This window comes from Pempheris klunzingeri, chromosome 7 (genome assembly GCF_042242105.1).
Source record: "Pempheris klunzingeri isolate RE-2024b chromosome 7, fPemKlu1.hap1, whole genome shotgun sequence".
Taxonomy (NCBI): domain Eukaryota; kingdom Metazoa; phylum Chordata; class Actinopteri; order Acropomatiformes; family Pempheridae; genus Pempheris; species Pempheris klunzingeri.
Genome location: NC_092018.1, coordinates 26,630,073 through 26,645,703, shown reverse-complemented (window position 1 = coordinate 26,645,703; position 15,631 = coordinate 26,630,073). Strand labels below are relative to the sequence as shown.

Here is a 15,631-nt window from a genome sequence, read left to right as displayed (position 1 = left end):
TTATATTAGCGCAGGACAATAAATCTTCCTTCAGCCAGTCCATTGCAACCCTGAGTTTTGCCTGTCACTGTGCTCCTCCCCTGCCAAGAATCCCCGATGACGCTTAATCCCATTTGTGTGTCCCAGCCCTGCTCTCTCACAGAGAGGAAGAAGAGTCGCGTGGGCTCAGTAGTGATGCCCTACATCCTGTCCTCCACCCTGCGACGCATGTCCACTGTCTCAACCCTGTCCAACGCCTCCTCAGGCCTGTCCAGCGGCTCCGCCTCCTCAGACGGACCCTCCTGCATTTCCTCCCAAGAGTCAGTCCCCACATCCTCTCCCTGCTTCACTCGTCTCCCTCTCCCCTGCCTGCTCATGTCTGACCTTGTGTCGCCGTCACAGACACTGCTTTCGCTGCACAGTCATTTTTGTCTCCGCTGGTATCAAAAGCACCGTTTGTCTATATGATTGCATCTCTTTCTCTGCCCTCAATTATTCACAAGCAGTTCCTTGTTGTCCCGTCCCAGCGATCGCAGGGCCTCGGTTTTGTCCCGCTCGGAGGAGGACAACAGGATTGCTAGAAAGAACAGGAAGGAGTGGAGTGTGAGCAAATCTCAGGTCCTGCTGGAGAGGCAGTCCGATGCAGATGAGGTGAGGCCCTAAATTCAAGTGCTATTATTATATGTATGTGTTCTGCTCTTTCTGTTTCCCCGTACAATATACGTTCGGTCACGTGCTCATGTAAGCTGTTTACAAGACCATATCATCCCACTGTTAAACCGCTGTTATTCAGCTGTGAATTGGGAGTAGCTTCATTATGCTTGACTGTTTTACATGGACGTGTGTATCTTTTGTTCTCCGGTTCTTATCCCAGACTCCCCCGGAGAAGCAGCAAAGACCCAAGAGTTTACAATTAGGAGACCGGCGGCTTACCGTCTCCCTGTTCCACGGTGTTTCATCCCAGCTCAGCCTGTCTAACCCCCTCAGCCCGCTACCTGCCTCTCCACACACACCGCACACACCACGCAGCTCCAGTATGTGGATAATAAGTACTGCTCTGACAAACACCGCACTGCATGTCATCATTTCATTTGCTCTTAAAAAATATGCCTCGCACACAGACTAAGAGGAATGTCATGCTTACTAATCGGGAGCAAGCACGTTGTGGTCTATGGCCCTAATCAGGTCACACACACACGCACACACACACACACACACACACACACACACACACACACACATATATATGCATATCCACAGTTTCATTGTGAATATTTGGTATGAAAAGCTCTGATTTCCTCTCTCCCCCGATAGGTTATTCATCGCTTCTCAGTGACAATGATGCCAATACCATTGACACCCCTGGGACCCCCCCACCCATGCCTCCTAAGAAACACCCGTACGAGATTGACAACCCCGGGTTCTCTTCAGAGGTACATCTGCTGTGAAAAAAAGCATCCCCTCACTAATGCATATTTAATGACGTGTAAATGTTGAAATATTCGGTTTTTTATTTTTATTCTAGGTCCTCACATGAACTCTCTTCTCTCCTTCCCCACAGTTCACTCCTCCACTGCCAGTAAAAATTGAGAGCAAGCCCCCCCCACCGCCTCCAAAAACACGGAAGTCCATGTTCCCCTCTTAAGAGCACAACCCCCCCACTAAGGCTGCATCTACACGCCGGCCTCAAAGTTTCACTAATTCTCTGATTTGGCCTTGATGAAAGCACAGCTCCATTTTTGCGGCACTGCAGGTACAGAGGCAGGATCATCTACGTGGGATGTATGCAAGATTTTTCGGTGGAAAAAAATCTTTCTGATGCAAGTCACTAATAATTCCAAGCAGTCCATTGTTCTCGTGTTTTGGCTTCTTTTTGTATTTAAGCCGCAAGGAACAATATGTGTGGGGGTGTCTGTCTTAAGAGGGTACTACTGTGCAAAAATGGATCTATGATTCTTGGTACGTAAGGCGACTGCAGCCTTTGATTCAGTGGGCTTTTTAAGAGGTAATGAAACAGTCATAAGATGCTTTCTTTCTTGAAGAAGTCAGTATCTTGTACAGACTTTATCACCCGCAGGGAAAAGGAATGACCAATGCTGCAATGTAATATTTCGCTTTTATGCGTTAGAGTGACACTGGATGACTTATTTCCCCCCCAGCTGTTTACCAGCATTCCATACCGACATTTCCAGACAGGAAAAAGCTGCATTAGATACATGTCAAACTTGATCAAGCAGGGAATACAATGTACAGAATGTAACTGTTGTGAAATGTAGTTATTTTGTGTCCGATGATGGTTTTCAGTAATGTTATGATCAAACCCTTTTTCCTAAGCCGTAATGTTTTAGAGACACTGGATGGCATTAATGAATGTGTGGCAGATTATGCATTGATGTTTATGATGAACTGAATACTGTAACTGATGCTTCCAAGCTGCATCACGTTGATGTGGATGTTCAGTGGAAGTAAGCCTTTCCTTAAAGCAATAGTCTGCTATTTTGGGAAATATGCCCTTTTGATGTTTTGAGTTAGAGGAGAAGATTCATATCACTCTTGTGTGTTTCAGGGTAAACGTGTAGCTAAAGCCTGCAGCCGTTAGCTTAGCATAAGGACTGGACAGGGGGGGGAGCGCCAAGCTAGGCTCTGTCCAAAGGTAACAGAATCCACGTACCGGCCCCGAAGCCCACTAACTGACACTTTATGTCTTGTCTTTTAAATACAGACAAAACCTTAGGTTATAAAATGACAATTTGTGGTTTTGTGGGGGTGGGTGGTTGCCCAGGCAACACACAAGGAGGAAATTACTCCTCCCAGCCAAGAAATAGTGCTGCACAGAACCCCTCATAAAACAACAAACTGCCATTTTTTACACTTCGTTTTCTGTTAACAAAGGGGATATAACATGTTTATTAGTGAGCTGTAGCTGTTACCGTCACACAGAGCCAGGAAGGCTGCTTCTCCATCTCCAGTCTTAATGCATCCAAGGTAACTGGCTGCTGGCTCCAGCTACATATTAACCACACACACACATGTCTCCATCTCCTCATCTAGCTCCCATCAAGATGATAAATAACCACAGTTCCCAGAATTTCAAACTGGCCCTTTAAAGAGCCTTAAACGCTGTATGGTACAAGCAGAAATGCCTTTGGAGTTCACTTTAGTTTAATATTTCAGGTGTTGGCAGTTTTTCTTTTTATATCAATTCATTATTGAAATTTAAATTATTGCTATTCATTGAGTTTTAATATTTTCATTGTTTTGAACACCCGGTGTGTACAGAGATTGGTTGTTTTTATGCAGCATACATTTAATTTTATTTCAACATACCGCTTTACTGTGCACTGTTTAATTTTATTTTTAAAAAGAAGCAATACAATGTACGTGCCTTCAGAGTTCTAAATCTATGCATGGAAGCTGTTTTGAGACTGATCAAAATGAACTGATGATTAAGATGTCAGTATTTTAGATTTCAAACTGTTCTACAAGGGATCTAATTTTATATACAGTACACACTTCCTAACAAGCATCAAAGAATTTTTATACAAACAATGCCTCAAGAGATATACAATGATCTTTTCTTTTTTTTTTTTACGAACAAGCTGTTGTTGACTGAACAAAAATAAAGACTTATTGAAAGAGTAATTTTTCCTTACATTGATTGTTTGAGAAAGGCATCTTCTCCATCTCTTAACTATGATCCTGTGAACATGATGAATACAGATTAGTCTCTGCGCCCTCACTGGAAACTCGGCGCTCACGCTGGCAGCCATTTGGACGCTACTGATAGCATGAAAAATCACCCATTCACGCTCAAAACATCTAATAAGCTGGCATGGAGCTGGTGATTCATGTGTTTCAAAACACAATCCGAGCTGAGTGAAGCAAAACGATGCCTCTGTGGCTCATGTTCAGGCATTATCACTGGGGGGCTTCGTTGCAGGGAGGAGTTTATGGGATGTTTATAGGAGTTGTGTGATAGTTGCTGGACTTGCTAATCTGGATTGCTAATGGTCTGTTCCTTCCTGTCAGATAGTGAGGCGTGGGATATCGCTCCCGCTGTAAGTCTCGGGAGCAATAACAGTTTGAAGTGATGTTCACCCATGCAAGGAGAGCCGCGCTACAACTGCCTGGTTTAGCTGGATGCTCCAGAACATCTCCATGGAAACAAACTCCATACAGTAGACATGTTTACAACTTCATGCTGTATAGGTTCTGAGGATATCAGTCAATCTCCTTGGCGTCATGCACGTCACAGTTGTCTTTCTGGTCTCTTCTCAACTGACAATGCACCGGTGACACATCTGTGTCTAACTTTGAGCTCTTGTAGAGTTTGAAGGCTCACAAACACACACACACACACACACACACACACAGAGTTTCCATTACCTTGAGACAGTGCTTGATGGAAAGCAGCTGGAAGGTTTTTCCCAGTAGTATGCTATGCAGATGGTTGCTTAAATATAATGTTACAGTGATGGAGCAGACTGTAACTAAGTTTATTTGCTCAAGTTCTGCACTGAGTATGATTTTAAGGTGCTTTCTATTCCACTTTAATGCTGCGTTACACTTCTGCTCCACGACAGCTCAGAGGGATTTATACTTTTTAATCCACCATATCAGCTGCAGTGACTTTTCAGGTTTAGATTTGACATAAAACATGCACGATATAAGATCCAATGTCATGTTAAAGATGAAATCATTCCTTCCTTGTGACCTCTTAAACTGAAGCAGTGTCCAGCCGGACAGATAACCGTTTGATGGCCAAAGAGGTAAAAGTACCAGATATTTCACCAAAAAAGTAACCTAGCCCTAACCCTGAGACTTATCTTGTGACCCCTTGTGTTGGGAACCAGTGGACCTGACTACCTGAGCTCAGAGGTGGAATGCTCCTTTAATAGATCTACTTTTTCATACCCTTCTCGTCTGGTGAAAACCACGCATCTCCAAATTTGGTGGATTTGAATTTTTCTGATAAATTGAAGGAGTGTGCGTTCCTATATGGGTTGAGAAGATTCTCCAGTTTCTCAAGCTAAATAAAATATTCAGTTGATAATAATACTAATAATAACGTCACATAATAGTGTCAGTCATGGGGTAGCCATCTTTCTGCAGGACTACTTTGCTGGCGGTACGATCTACTGTAGTATTGGTGCTTTTACTTAACTAAAATGATCTGAATACTTATCTTGCTTTTCTAAGCAAAAAAAGTACAGAGCTTCAGAGAAATATTCCATATGAGTATTGCATCCATATTAGCCAGTGTTACGTAATATTAAACTGGTTTCCTGTCGTGCCAAACCCGCCTCCCTCCCATAGAGACAGACATTAGGGATGGAAGCCAAGCCTTGGTACGACTTAACTCCCCTGCATCAAAGGAAGATATGCCCTTTATGACTTTGTCCCTTTAGCTGCTGGAGGAATTCTGAGCCTGTGTGTGGAGTGGGATTAGTTGCACCATTGTATCCCAATCTTTGAACCTCACTAGGTGGTGCCAGAGGGTGTGAACTAATGGAGCATCGCAAAGAGGTCTGCTGCGTTTTTTTTAAAACCTCTATTTGCTCAGGGTAGGTTTGCTTGGCTTGAGCTCACCTGCCAGGAACGCCCAGCCTCACACCCACACACACAGTTGCAGTTACACACCATCGCACCTGGGAGCTGTCGAGTACACGCTTCTGCAGACAACCAATGAACAGATACACAGGAGAGAGTGGCGATTACGAGTGCCTCCCTCCCCCCCATCAGGTTTATATTTTTTCTCCCTACTCTGGTGCAGGAGTTTGGACTGGCAGCCTTCCAGTTACACGCTGGCTGCTGTTGTCCCCGTGTGCAGCTTAAACTATCTGCAACCTGACTGAGGAAAAACTTTTAAAACCTCTGTGATGTACATGAAAAAAAAAAGAGAATTCAGGCGGTGCGTTCATTCTTGTTTTATTAATACACTCTGTACTCTCACCACAGTCACATGTATTTTTCAACATTTCTAGATGGGTACAGAGTTACATCATGTCCACGCAGCCATGCTTGGGGATCTATTTTACAGGCCTGACTATTATTTGTTCTACTGAAATATTAATTGATAGGTACAGTCTGATGAGCTTGTGATTTGGATGGAAAGCTGGTTACCTGGCCGCTATATCCTCCCCCTGCTAACACAGCTAAAATACCTTATTGATGTGGGAAACCGCAATTAATGGTGATACTGCAGGACTGTAGTCATTACTGAAATTGCTTGCACAAAAGATAAAAGAATAAGTTTCTTCAAAGTTTTTAATAAGAGCAGACAATGACCAATTGATTTCAGCACAAAGACCTCCAGTGCAAAGTAAATTGGCTTCTCAGTTTTTAACTTTTGCAGGAGTGCTTGGTTTAGCCTTTTGTTCGGGCACCTTCAGACAGGACAAACAAGGATACTCGTCCAGGCACACGTTAAATTCATGTATGAGAGCTTTCCAAAAAGGCTTCTTCCCATAGATCAGCACCGTGGCAGTGACAGTCGTGTAGATGGACGTGAAGAAGAATGTGAGCACGATGATGTTCTCGTGGTTCACCGCTATCTGGTAGTTGACGTACAGGTCGATCACAAGGAAGAGGACGAAGACGGCCACCAGAGATAAAGCCATCTGGATCACCCTCATTTGGGCGCCCAGTTTTGGGCGGTGGGCTCCGTTGGTGCTGGCTTTCATGTGGCGGAGATGGGTGGCCAGGTGGACGGAGATGGAGATGCAACATTTCACCATGAGCACCCCTGGCAGGACATCGGCCAGGAGCAGATACATGGCTTCGTAGACCTGGCCAGACCAGGTGTCGGGCATTAAAACCCCACAGTCTTGGTTCTCCGTGGTATAGTTGTCAGGGTGAAACACCACCAGCATGGGCATGCTGGTGCCCAGGCCGCACAGGGGAATGAAAAAAACAGCTAAGGTTACGTGCTTGAGGATGGCCGCTTGGATTTGTGTGTAGCAGTGGTTGGGCGTGTTCACCAGCTTGGTGCTGTAGTAAAAAGTGAGAAAGCTGGTGTCCCACATGATGGTGAACTTGAGGCTGTAGAGCAACAGCAGCATGATAGTGTAGGGCAGCTGGGCGATGTGGCACTCGCTGTCCACTTCATCCATGGTCATCCAGAAGTAACAGACCAGCTGGTGAGCCACGTTGGCGCCAGACAGAGCCACGATGATCGTCTCACTGGGGCTCCACTGCTTTTTCTGATGGTAGTTCCACAGACTCATCAAGAGGATGTAAGCATTAAAGAAGACGGTCGTGACGGCAAGCAGACCTGTCATCACCCAGAGGGTTAATTTATTTGTCCCATACATAATGTAATCTTCACCCTAAACGCATCTGCTGCGTACCACCTTTAACTATAACTCATGCCTTCATTTCTACACCTCTGTATGACACTGCACAGTCTGTGTGGGGTTCTCAAGTGTTTTGTTTTTGCTGTGCTCAGAGAGATGACAAGAAGACAAAAAATTATGCAAACACACTTTCAAACCAGACGATTCCTCATTGCTGCAACCGAATGGAATCAGTCACAGTTTGTCAGCGGGGCCTGGGGAAAAGATTCACATATTTAGCTTTTGAAATACATGAAACAGACCCAGATAGGCCCATTCAAAATGTTCTATTATGGTTAAAAATATATGTGAAATCTACAGTTTAGGTGGTTACATGCAACATAAAGTAAAGTGCAGCGAAGTTAAGAAGGGAAGAGCAATTATTGTAAGACACATCCTCCATTTTTACCTCAAACGAAGCTCCCATGGGTTGGATGAGGCTTTTCATCACTCTGAAATCTACTCAAGGTTTCTGCTTCACATTCATTGCCTGCAAGTCGTCGCCGTGCTTTTGCCTGACTCAATACCTCTGGCTGCAGCTGAAGAACCCTTTGTTTTGTTTTGTTTAGCCGAGCTTTAATCCTTGCCTGAAGTTGTCTGCAGCATGCACACAGCAAGGTGAAGTCCTTGGATTTAAGTATTCCTTGACAGGCATATATATAAGCATTAGGTATGATTTGCATCAGCTATGACCACAGGTAGTGGTGACAATGTATTTGCATTGCATTGGGAGTGCAGGATATGTGCTCATTATGAATATCCAGTGACTTTACTGTGTGTCGATCAGTGCGGCGTGACAGCTCAGCAGACCACGCTTAACCAGACTCCGCATGCAAATGGTTATTCCTGCAGCTCGACCACATATTTACATATAATACCAAACCACACTCACACACACCCACACCCACACACACACACACACACACACACACACACACACACACATAAAGACACACTTATTTACCTGATAAGAAAAGCAAATCACCTTTGAATCACCTTCAGGACTAATGCAGCACCTCATCACTGTAGTTTGTGCTGTAGAGGAAAGTAACTTTGTAGACAGACTTAAAAAGATGCTGACTTGAATTGTATTAAAGTAAATATTTGATTTAAATTTTTCTTTTGCTGGCATGTTTTATATACAATACTATCCAATCATAGCGAACTGGGTTTAATAAGCAAGTGATACTCAAGCCCTCACCTATATTTGTCTTCATGAATAGCATTACATTAATTACATTTATTACTGTAATGAAAAGTTAAACTTGTACAAAACAATCCAAAGCCAAAGGAGAGATTCTGTCTTTTTGCTCAATAGCATAGAAAAGAAGAAGAAGCTCTCTTTCATGCTGAAGCTCTTTGAATCTAAATGTGCGAGAACACTCTGCAGCGGGAGCTTTTATTTAGAATAATTACTAACCCAGTTAGAAGTTCTGCCCTCTAAGAAACTTATTATTAAAAGAAGATATTATGGGGCTTCCTGGTGAGGTTTCCAGAATTATTTGTAATTAATTATTGTATCTATTTTCCCAGTTCACGCATGGATCAAAGGACAGGCTTGCGTATGCACAGAAAAGGCTTTTGTACATAGAGTCCCTCTGCTGCATGTGCATTTCTTTACACATTTGAATTGAGCAAATAGAAAGATAGAGATATGGACACGCACACACAATGGCAGCTTTCAATTTGTCTTCATTTGAAGCAAAACAAGTAACAGACACTGCAAAGGCATAGTAATTGTTTATATGTGTGTGTGTGTGTGTGTGTGTGTGTGTGTGTGTGTGCTGTGGGGGAATGAATGCAAACTAGACTGATTTTGGAAACATTTTCAACTAAAAGTCTAAATGCTTTTTTTTTATTTCTTATCATATGAAACAGTAACACAGTTGTTTAATAAATACCCAGCTGTTACAGTTTAGTGTAGGGCAGCCTCTGCCCTTAAGGGGGCCCTTGGCAGAATTTAATACCAAGGGCCCACCAACCCTCACCACTCCTTGCAGCTCTTATTAATTCAACATAAACCTTTTGAAGCTGTGATCAGGCCAATACAGACGAGAGGAGAGGCCGCGGGCATCGTGCTGACTCGGGATTCTGAGAGAGGCACCTGCAGGTTAGGCCCTCCACTACCAGACCAACAACTAGTTCACTGGCTGCTTTGCAAAAAAAAAAAAATGGAGAGACACACAACACAAACAAGTCAGTTTAGCAACACTTTGCTCTGCAAATGAAAAAAATTCCAGCAGGCAAACACACAAAGAGGATCAGACTCAAAACTGACTTCACTGTCTCCCAATATTCTCACTCATAAGCAGTTCGAAGTTTGAATTTATGTTCATCCAGTTACAACCCTGAAAATAGCTGATCTCCAATCTGCTGGCTGTAAAAACAGACAGATGTTTGTCTGATCATGTTTACGCGCTAAAATCAAATTTTAATGAACTCTCCAAACTCCCCTCTAATTAGATTGCATTTGAATCTCCATCCTCCGTATTTGAACGTCCATATAGATAATTTGACAGTTTTTATTATAACCGTGCCTAATTCTGCATGTCTAGACTAAACGTCTGATTTCATTATGATGCCGAAATATAACTCATTCAATTAAGATTTATCTTTTTTTCCAGGGAGATAGCGGTCGTTCCATCCCCGGAGTGGAAGATGTGTTTCAAATGTTATTCTATTGTGTTTCATCAGCCCAGATATCATCGAGCAATAAAAAAAACGGACCCATGACACAAAAATTGGATTGCTCAGTGAGCCCTAAATGGGATTCAGATGGTGCTCTTCTCATTGACTTGTTAGTTAAAAAAGATGTTTTATTGTACAAATACTTCAAAAAAAAGTAACACAGTGATTGAGCTACATGTGCATCATAGAAAAAAAAGCATCAATAAAAATACATGTTAATATATATATATACATTTTACACACACTTCTAGTGAAATCTTTGTAATATTTAATTGGATTATAACAACCTATTATTGTTGCTTACTGTGCTACAGTGCATTATGGAAGTCACATTTATGTTTGTCCAAAGGCTGACAGTTCGATAAGATAAGTCACACCAGCATTCCCATCATTCTCCACTTCAATATATTGTATTGCACCATTTCTCATATTTACACAGAAAAAGTATTTTCTTCCGCAGGCGTCTTTACTTTGGATTGTAGTCAGACAGGGTATCCGTATCGATGGTCATATCGGAGTGGAGGAGGATTTCCCCCTGCAGTGGCCGGCTGTGATGTGCCGTTACTCCCGCTTGTGTAGACGGCACTGCGACCTGATTCGCGGATACCAGGCAGATGGTTCCCCACTGGGCTGTAGAGCACCTCGGGGTGGGTGCGGTACCCCGGCACTGAGCGGAAACTGGAGTGTCTGCTGTTGGACCTGCTCTCTGGAGCCTGTGTGTCCTCCCTGAGGAAACAGGTCATTAACAGGTCAACATGATCCCCAGATGTTAGATTACTTCCTGGATGTTTTGATGTTGTTTCCAGCTCTGATACAATACCTTATTTCGTTTGCCATCTCTTTCTCATAGCGGCGCTTATGGCAGCAGCAGATCAAGAGCCAGATGAGAAGCAGGAGGAGCAGCAGCAGCAAGATGGCACCTATTACTGCTCCAACTATGACACCCACCTTGTTGGTAGCTGGAACAGAGGACATGGTGCTTTGAGATCAAACAAGCATTTCAGCTTTAAGAGGCTTACGTGTGATTTCACAAGTTACATTTCAGAGTACATCTAATATTCAAACAATACAGTAGGAAAATGAAAGGGTTCTTTTAGGATGTGAGAGTGTTAAATACATAAGGGGAAAATAAGATGATGATATCATAGACTTACCGTTGTATGCGTGCAGCGCATATTTACACTGTGCTTTGCCGACGGCGTTTTTTGCATCACACACGTAATTTCCAACATTGCTGTCTGTGTGGTTCCTTATCAAAAGCTCCCCAGTCTGTGGGTCTTAACGTAAGAAGACAACATTCAGCAGAAGAGTATATACAAACACAGCATCATGAATGTATTATAGAAAAGCCTTTTTGTCTGTGAAGTTGCCTCCTCACCTTGGGTCGCAGTGGGTGGCATTGCACCTCCACTCTCCCTCCTCCACACGTAACTGAGAGGACTGGATCCCTGAGAGGATTTGCAGCGGAGGGAGACGGTGCCGCCTCTCTCCTCGCCGCCTTCAACCCAACACTTTGGCGCTGACGGGGGAACTAGTGGAGGGAATAAATAAACTCATGGCACAAAAACGGTTTCTAGAGCAATGCCTCAGTGCTTTAGTTCATCATGGGAGGATTAAAGGTGTGAAGGAGGAGAAGAGTCTGAGGTATGGCTACAGAGAAAGATCTGATCACTGACTGAGACAGAGAGACGCACAAAGGGCCTCATTCCATTTGAATGAGAGCAACATTTGAATGAAGACTGAGAAAGTGGACAGGTTAAACCGGTAAAAAGGAATGCCTCCTCACCCATCACCAGCAGTGTGACTTTTCTCATGTCCACACCCGGGGCCTTCTTCACTTTACACTGGTAGGTGTTTGTGTCTGAGGACCTCACATCAGAGAGGGAGATGGAAGCGTCCCCCTGCTTGGGGTCCCCTGTGAATTTGAGCCTTCTGGAGAGGCCGGGGTCGCCGTACTGGAGCGTCTGGCCTCCCGTGAATGACAAGATCTGAAATGCAAAGATTGCACTGAGTAATGACACATCTTCAAAGCAGGTCTTTCCACTGCATGTTTGATGCTTCATCCAACCTCACAGGCAGGTTTCTCTGCGACATACCTCTCTGCCCTCAAACACCTACCAGTTTGTCTTTCTGTGTCATGTCCTGGCTGACTCTGGACCACTCAATATCCAGCTCTCCTGTGTCTTGGGGGCTTTGGGTGTAGGTGCATCCCAGTTTGACCGTCTCCCCCTGGGCCATTTGAACGGTCTGCGGCCCCGAGGATGTCACCTCCATCGCCTCTGTCGCATCTGATGGGACAGAAAAATTCTCTATTTGTCTAATTCATAATATTCACTTCCTCCTCCCTCCAATTTTCATAATCATCTACCCAGGCAAAAAGGCAAAAAAGGGAGAAAAAATAACTAATTTCTCTCTGAAATGCATTAATATTTTCCCCGCTTAATGGCATTCAAGCTCTGGGCCTGTGCTCATAAACAGACTCAGAGTGGGGTAGGTGCTGATCTGAGACTAATTGGCCTCTTAAGTCAAACTGAGGACAATTTGGAGCCGAAATAAACGTAAAAGTGGTATTTTTGCAAAAATGAGTTACGTATTAATTCAAAACTCTCGAGGCTCATTAGCTGTCAGAAATATATTGGTAAATGATGATGAAAAGTGAACAGATGAGCAAACATGAAAAATGCAGTTGACAAGTGGAAGTTTAAAGCTGTCTCTGAGTTGACACACACCCTGCTGACTCACAGTTTATGGCCGTGGATTTTAATTACTGCTGATAGCCTGACGTTTTATAGAAAGAACTCAAAGCGGAATATCATTCCATGTGCATTTCAACAGAAGTTATTTATCTTGTTAAAGTTGTCATCCAACTTCTCAGACACCGGAGCAAACATCTATTCACCGTTCTCCTATTCAGATATTTAACCTGCTCTAAATATCGGAGTGGACGACGCTGACGAATCAGCCTCTCTTTTGACTCCACTCACCACTGAATCTAATATAACGCTCTGAAAGCACTTCAATGCCACAAAACAAAATAAAGTATGTCAGGGGTATTTATGAGAGATGTGATGAAGGGAGTATGAAAAAAACCCAAATTAGTCACTCAAATGTTTATACAGCGAGAGCCCCTTTGGGCAAAACGCTGTGATGTAAGGACGATGTGTTTTCCATGTGGAAAGGCAGCGAAGCTAACCCGCCCAGTCACTAAGCTTCAAATAAAGAGCTGCTGCTATTCAAATCCTGTGCACTTCCTCACCGGCCCAGACGACACAGGCTCAGATAACACTTTCCTCTCAGTCTGCAGCAGGAAGTCACACCTTAAAGAATTAATCAAGGCTCTTAATACCAAGCAGTAAACTACTGATCTAATACGCTGGTGCAACATGAAGATTTAAAGGTTTTTGTGTGACATAACAAAGAGTTTTGCGTGTGCTCTGTATGGACGACGTGTACTTTCACTCTGCTGCGCGCATTTGTTTTGATTTTCCTTCTGTTTTTATGTTGTTGGTGTCAACAGGCAGCTCAGATGGATGGACGAGACTCATTTCTCCACTGGGGACAATAAAGTCTCTCAGGGTCTTACTCCAAGACTGCACAGCATGAAAAGAGCTATGAATGCTGTGCAGGGTACCTGTCAGCCGCCCATATTATATGCCCATATTTCATTGATTGTCCCAATAGCATATGTGTCAGATCATCAGCCAAGAGCACGTCGGAGTGACAGTGTGTTGTGTGAATTACAGATCAGACAGGTTCGATCCAAAAAAACATCCACTCTGTTTGATCATATATTCAGAATATGTTCACTATTATGTAAAAAAGGCAGGTGGTGGGGGGAAAAAAAGGGCACTCAAAGACATGTCAAATGTCATATTTGCTTTGGCCATACTTATCTGAAACCTACAACACGCTCCTGAGATAAATATTCAGACTCACCTATGCTCAGCTGAATTGTTAGCAGGAACAGCACAGCCACCTTTAGCCTCACCCTTGTGAATACAGACTCCATTATAACCCTGAAAGCAAGAAAAAAGGGAAGAAATTATTCAGAGAATGTAATTTCAGGAACTACTATCTTTGAATCCTCGCATGTTGTCTCTAATTTAATTCCACGGAAATGAAAATATTTCACACTGCATGGTTGTCATCCGCATCTCTAATCTAGTTGTTTTTCTTAAATCTAACATGCAGCTAGGAGTGGAAGAATTACTGCTCCTAATGTTAGACCTTTTTTTTTTTTTAGAGCAAATGAGGCAGAGAATGAATTTGAATATCAATGGAAAATAAGCAGTGGTAGAACAAACTGTTTCGCTCTTAAGTACACACTACCAAGAAAACCAAATAGAGCAAATCAGAGTAGCTCTGACGTACCTTTAAGTGAAGGAATAATCCGTAAGAAGAAAAGAGACTCTTCTGAGGTCTGGCAGCAGAGTTTCAGTCCTGCTGAGGCTCAATTATTTTGCTCTCAGGTGAAACTCAGCAGCAGTAACTATGGCCACACCTTCTCGGTCCATAGTGCATCTGTTGGCCACTCCTACATGTGGGAACATTTCAAACCTCCCTCAAAGAGGTTTTATTTTTGGGAGCTCACTTTTCTTTTTTTCTTTTTTTTTAAAGCTGGAAATGTGTTAATGTAACATAATTAACAAAAAAAATCAGAAAAAAAAAAAGCTTTGTTAGTCATGCTGTCAGTATTTGTTTTCTAATCTCAGGCCTATGTGAAGTAGCTGATGAGAGAGATTAATGATTACCTGCCAGTTCAGTAGTTCAACAGCCTCGCTCAACATATCCAACGTCTGTCACTCCATAATAAAACACAACATGACATCCTGTGTGCTGCTGTGCCTCAATTTAACAGTCTTTCTGTTGAGTTTATGTAGTTTGGATGTAGGATCTATAGAAATTATGCATGTTTTGTGTGTAGCCTTTCTTCATGGCAGCTGAAGAGCAACGTCACTTTGTTTGGTTCCCCCCAACCCTTCCCTGGACACACCCGTGAAAACACACGCTTGGCCTCACAGTGATACATGCCTGAGTGCAAAGATAGTGGCAGAGATGCAAGCGGCAGTGCAACTACTGGAACTGCTGCAGTGTTCATGCTGTAAATGAAGCCGGAGTTTTATGAAGCAGCCCACAGTTGAGTCACAACTTCTTATCAGCTGTGAATGATTCACCAAAATGGAGAGTTTTGATTTGGCAGCTCCAGTCGAGTGGTCATTGTGGTTTAAATCATCTGTTTGAACGCACTAAATCTCATTGTGGCTGATGATCCAAAAATGAAAAGAGAGGCATTTGAGGCAAGTTGGATGAGGGGGGGTGAAATTATTCAGTATTGATTGTGTGAGGCTCTACAGTGTGTGATGTGAGCGCGGAGCATGACGCTATAACCATTAGGAAACTGAAGTGCTGCGTTAATGCAATCCTGCCAATAACGTTCATTAAGGAGATGAACAAATTAGTAACACTCAGGATGAAACATGATCAGAAAGCAAATTTGAAATTGCCCCCCCCCCCCCCCCCCCCCACCCTTGCATGCTGCATACCTGAGCTCCATGCAGTGTGTGTGAGTGACATCTATAAATCTGTATACGTTCAGGAGTGGTCCTGGAAATGACAGGGTGTGTGTGAGG

The 15,631-nt window shown here is 43.3% G+C and overlaps 3 protein-coding genes across 4 annotated transcripts in view; 1 reads left to right on the top strand and 2 right to left on the bottom strand.

Annotated features, from left to right (window-relative positions):
* Positions 1-3,621, top strand: part of dock5 (dedicator of cytokinesis 5) — a 29,265-nt gene extending 25,644 nt beyond the window's left edge. The window contains exons 47-51 of one of the 2 annotated variants that reach the window (XM_070833076.1): positions 127-299; positions 507-630; positions 854-1,013; positions 1,294-1,412; positions 1,541-3,621. In XM_070833076.1, the coding sequence (XP_070689177.1) occupies positions 127-299; positions 507-630; positions 854-1,013; positions 1,294-1,412; positions 1,541-1,624 (660 nt within the window). In that variant the 3' untranslated portion in view covers positions 1,625-3,621. Of the gene's footprint in view, positions 1-126; positions 300-485; positions 631-853; positions 1,014-1,293; positions 1,413-1,540 lie in introns of both variants that reach the window. The other variant, XM_070833075.1, reaches the window with a different exon arrangement.
* Positions 3,622-6,314: 2,693 nt separating this feature from the next.
* On the bottom strand, positions 6,315-7,292 carry tas2r202 (taste receptor, type 2, member 202). Its single transcript, XM_070833713.1, has one exon. It carries the CDS (start codon positions 7,290-7,292, stop codon positions 6,315-6,317), a length of 978 nt encoding a protein of 325 aa, XP_070689814.1.
* A 1,877-nt stretch (positions 7,293-9,169) lies between these two features.
* vsig8b (V-set and immunoglobulin domain containing 8b) lies at positions 9,170-14,455 on the bottom strand. Its single transcript, XM_070833712.1, has 8 exons — positions 14,373-14,455; positions 13,938-14,017; positions 12,120-12,289; positions 11,788-11,989; positions 11,380-11,532; positions 11,156-11,278; positions 10,822-10,960; positions 9,170-10,727 (listed from the first exon to the last, which is right to left on the bottom strand). The coding sequence occupies exons 2-8, from the start codon at positions 14,008-14,010 to the stop codon at positions 10,484-10,486; spliced, it is 1,104 nt and encodes a 367-aa protein (XP_070689813.1). The 5' UTR covers positions 14,011-14,017; positions 14,373-14,455; the 3' UTR covers positions 9,170-10,483.
* Between the last annotated feature and the right edge of the window lie 1,176 nt (positions 14,456-15,631).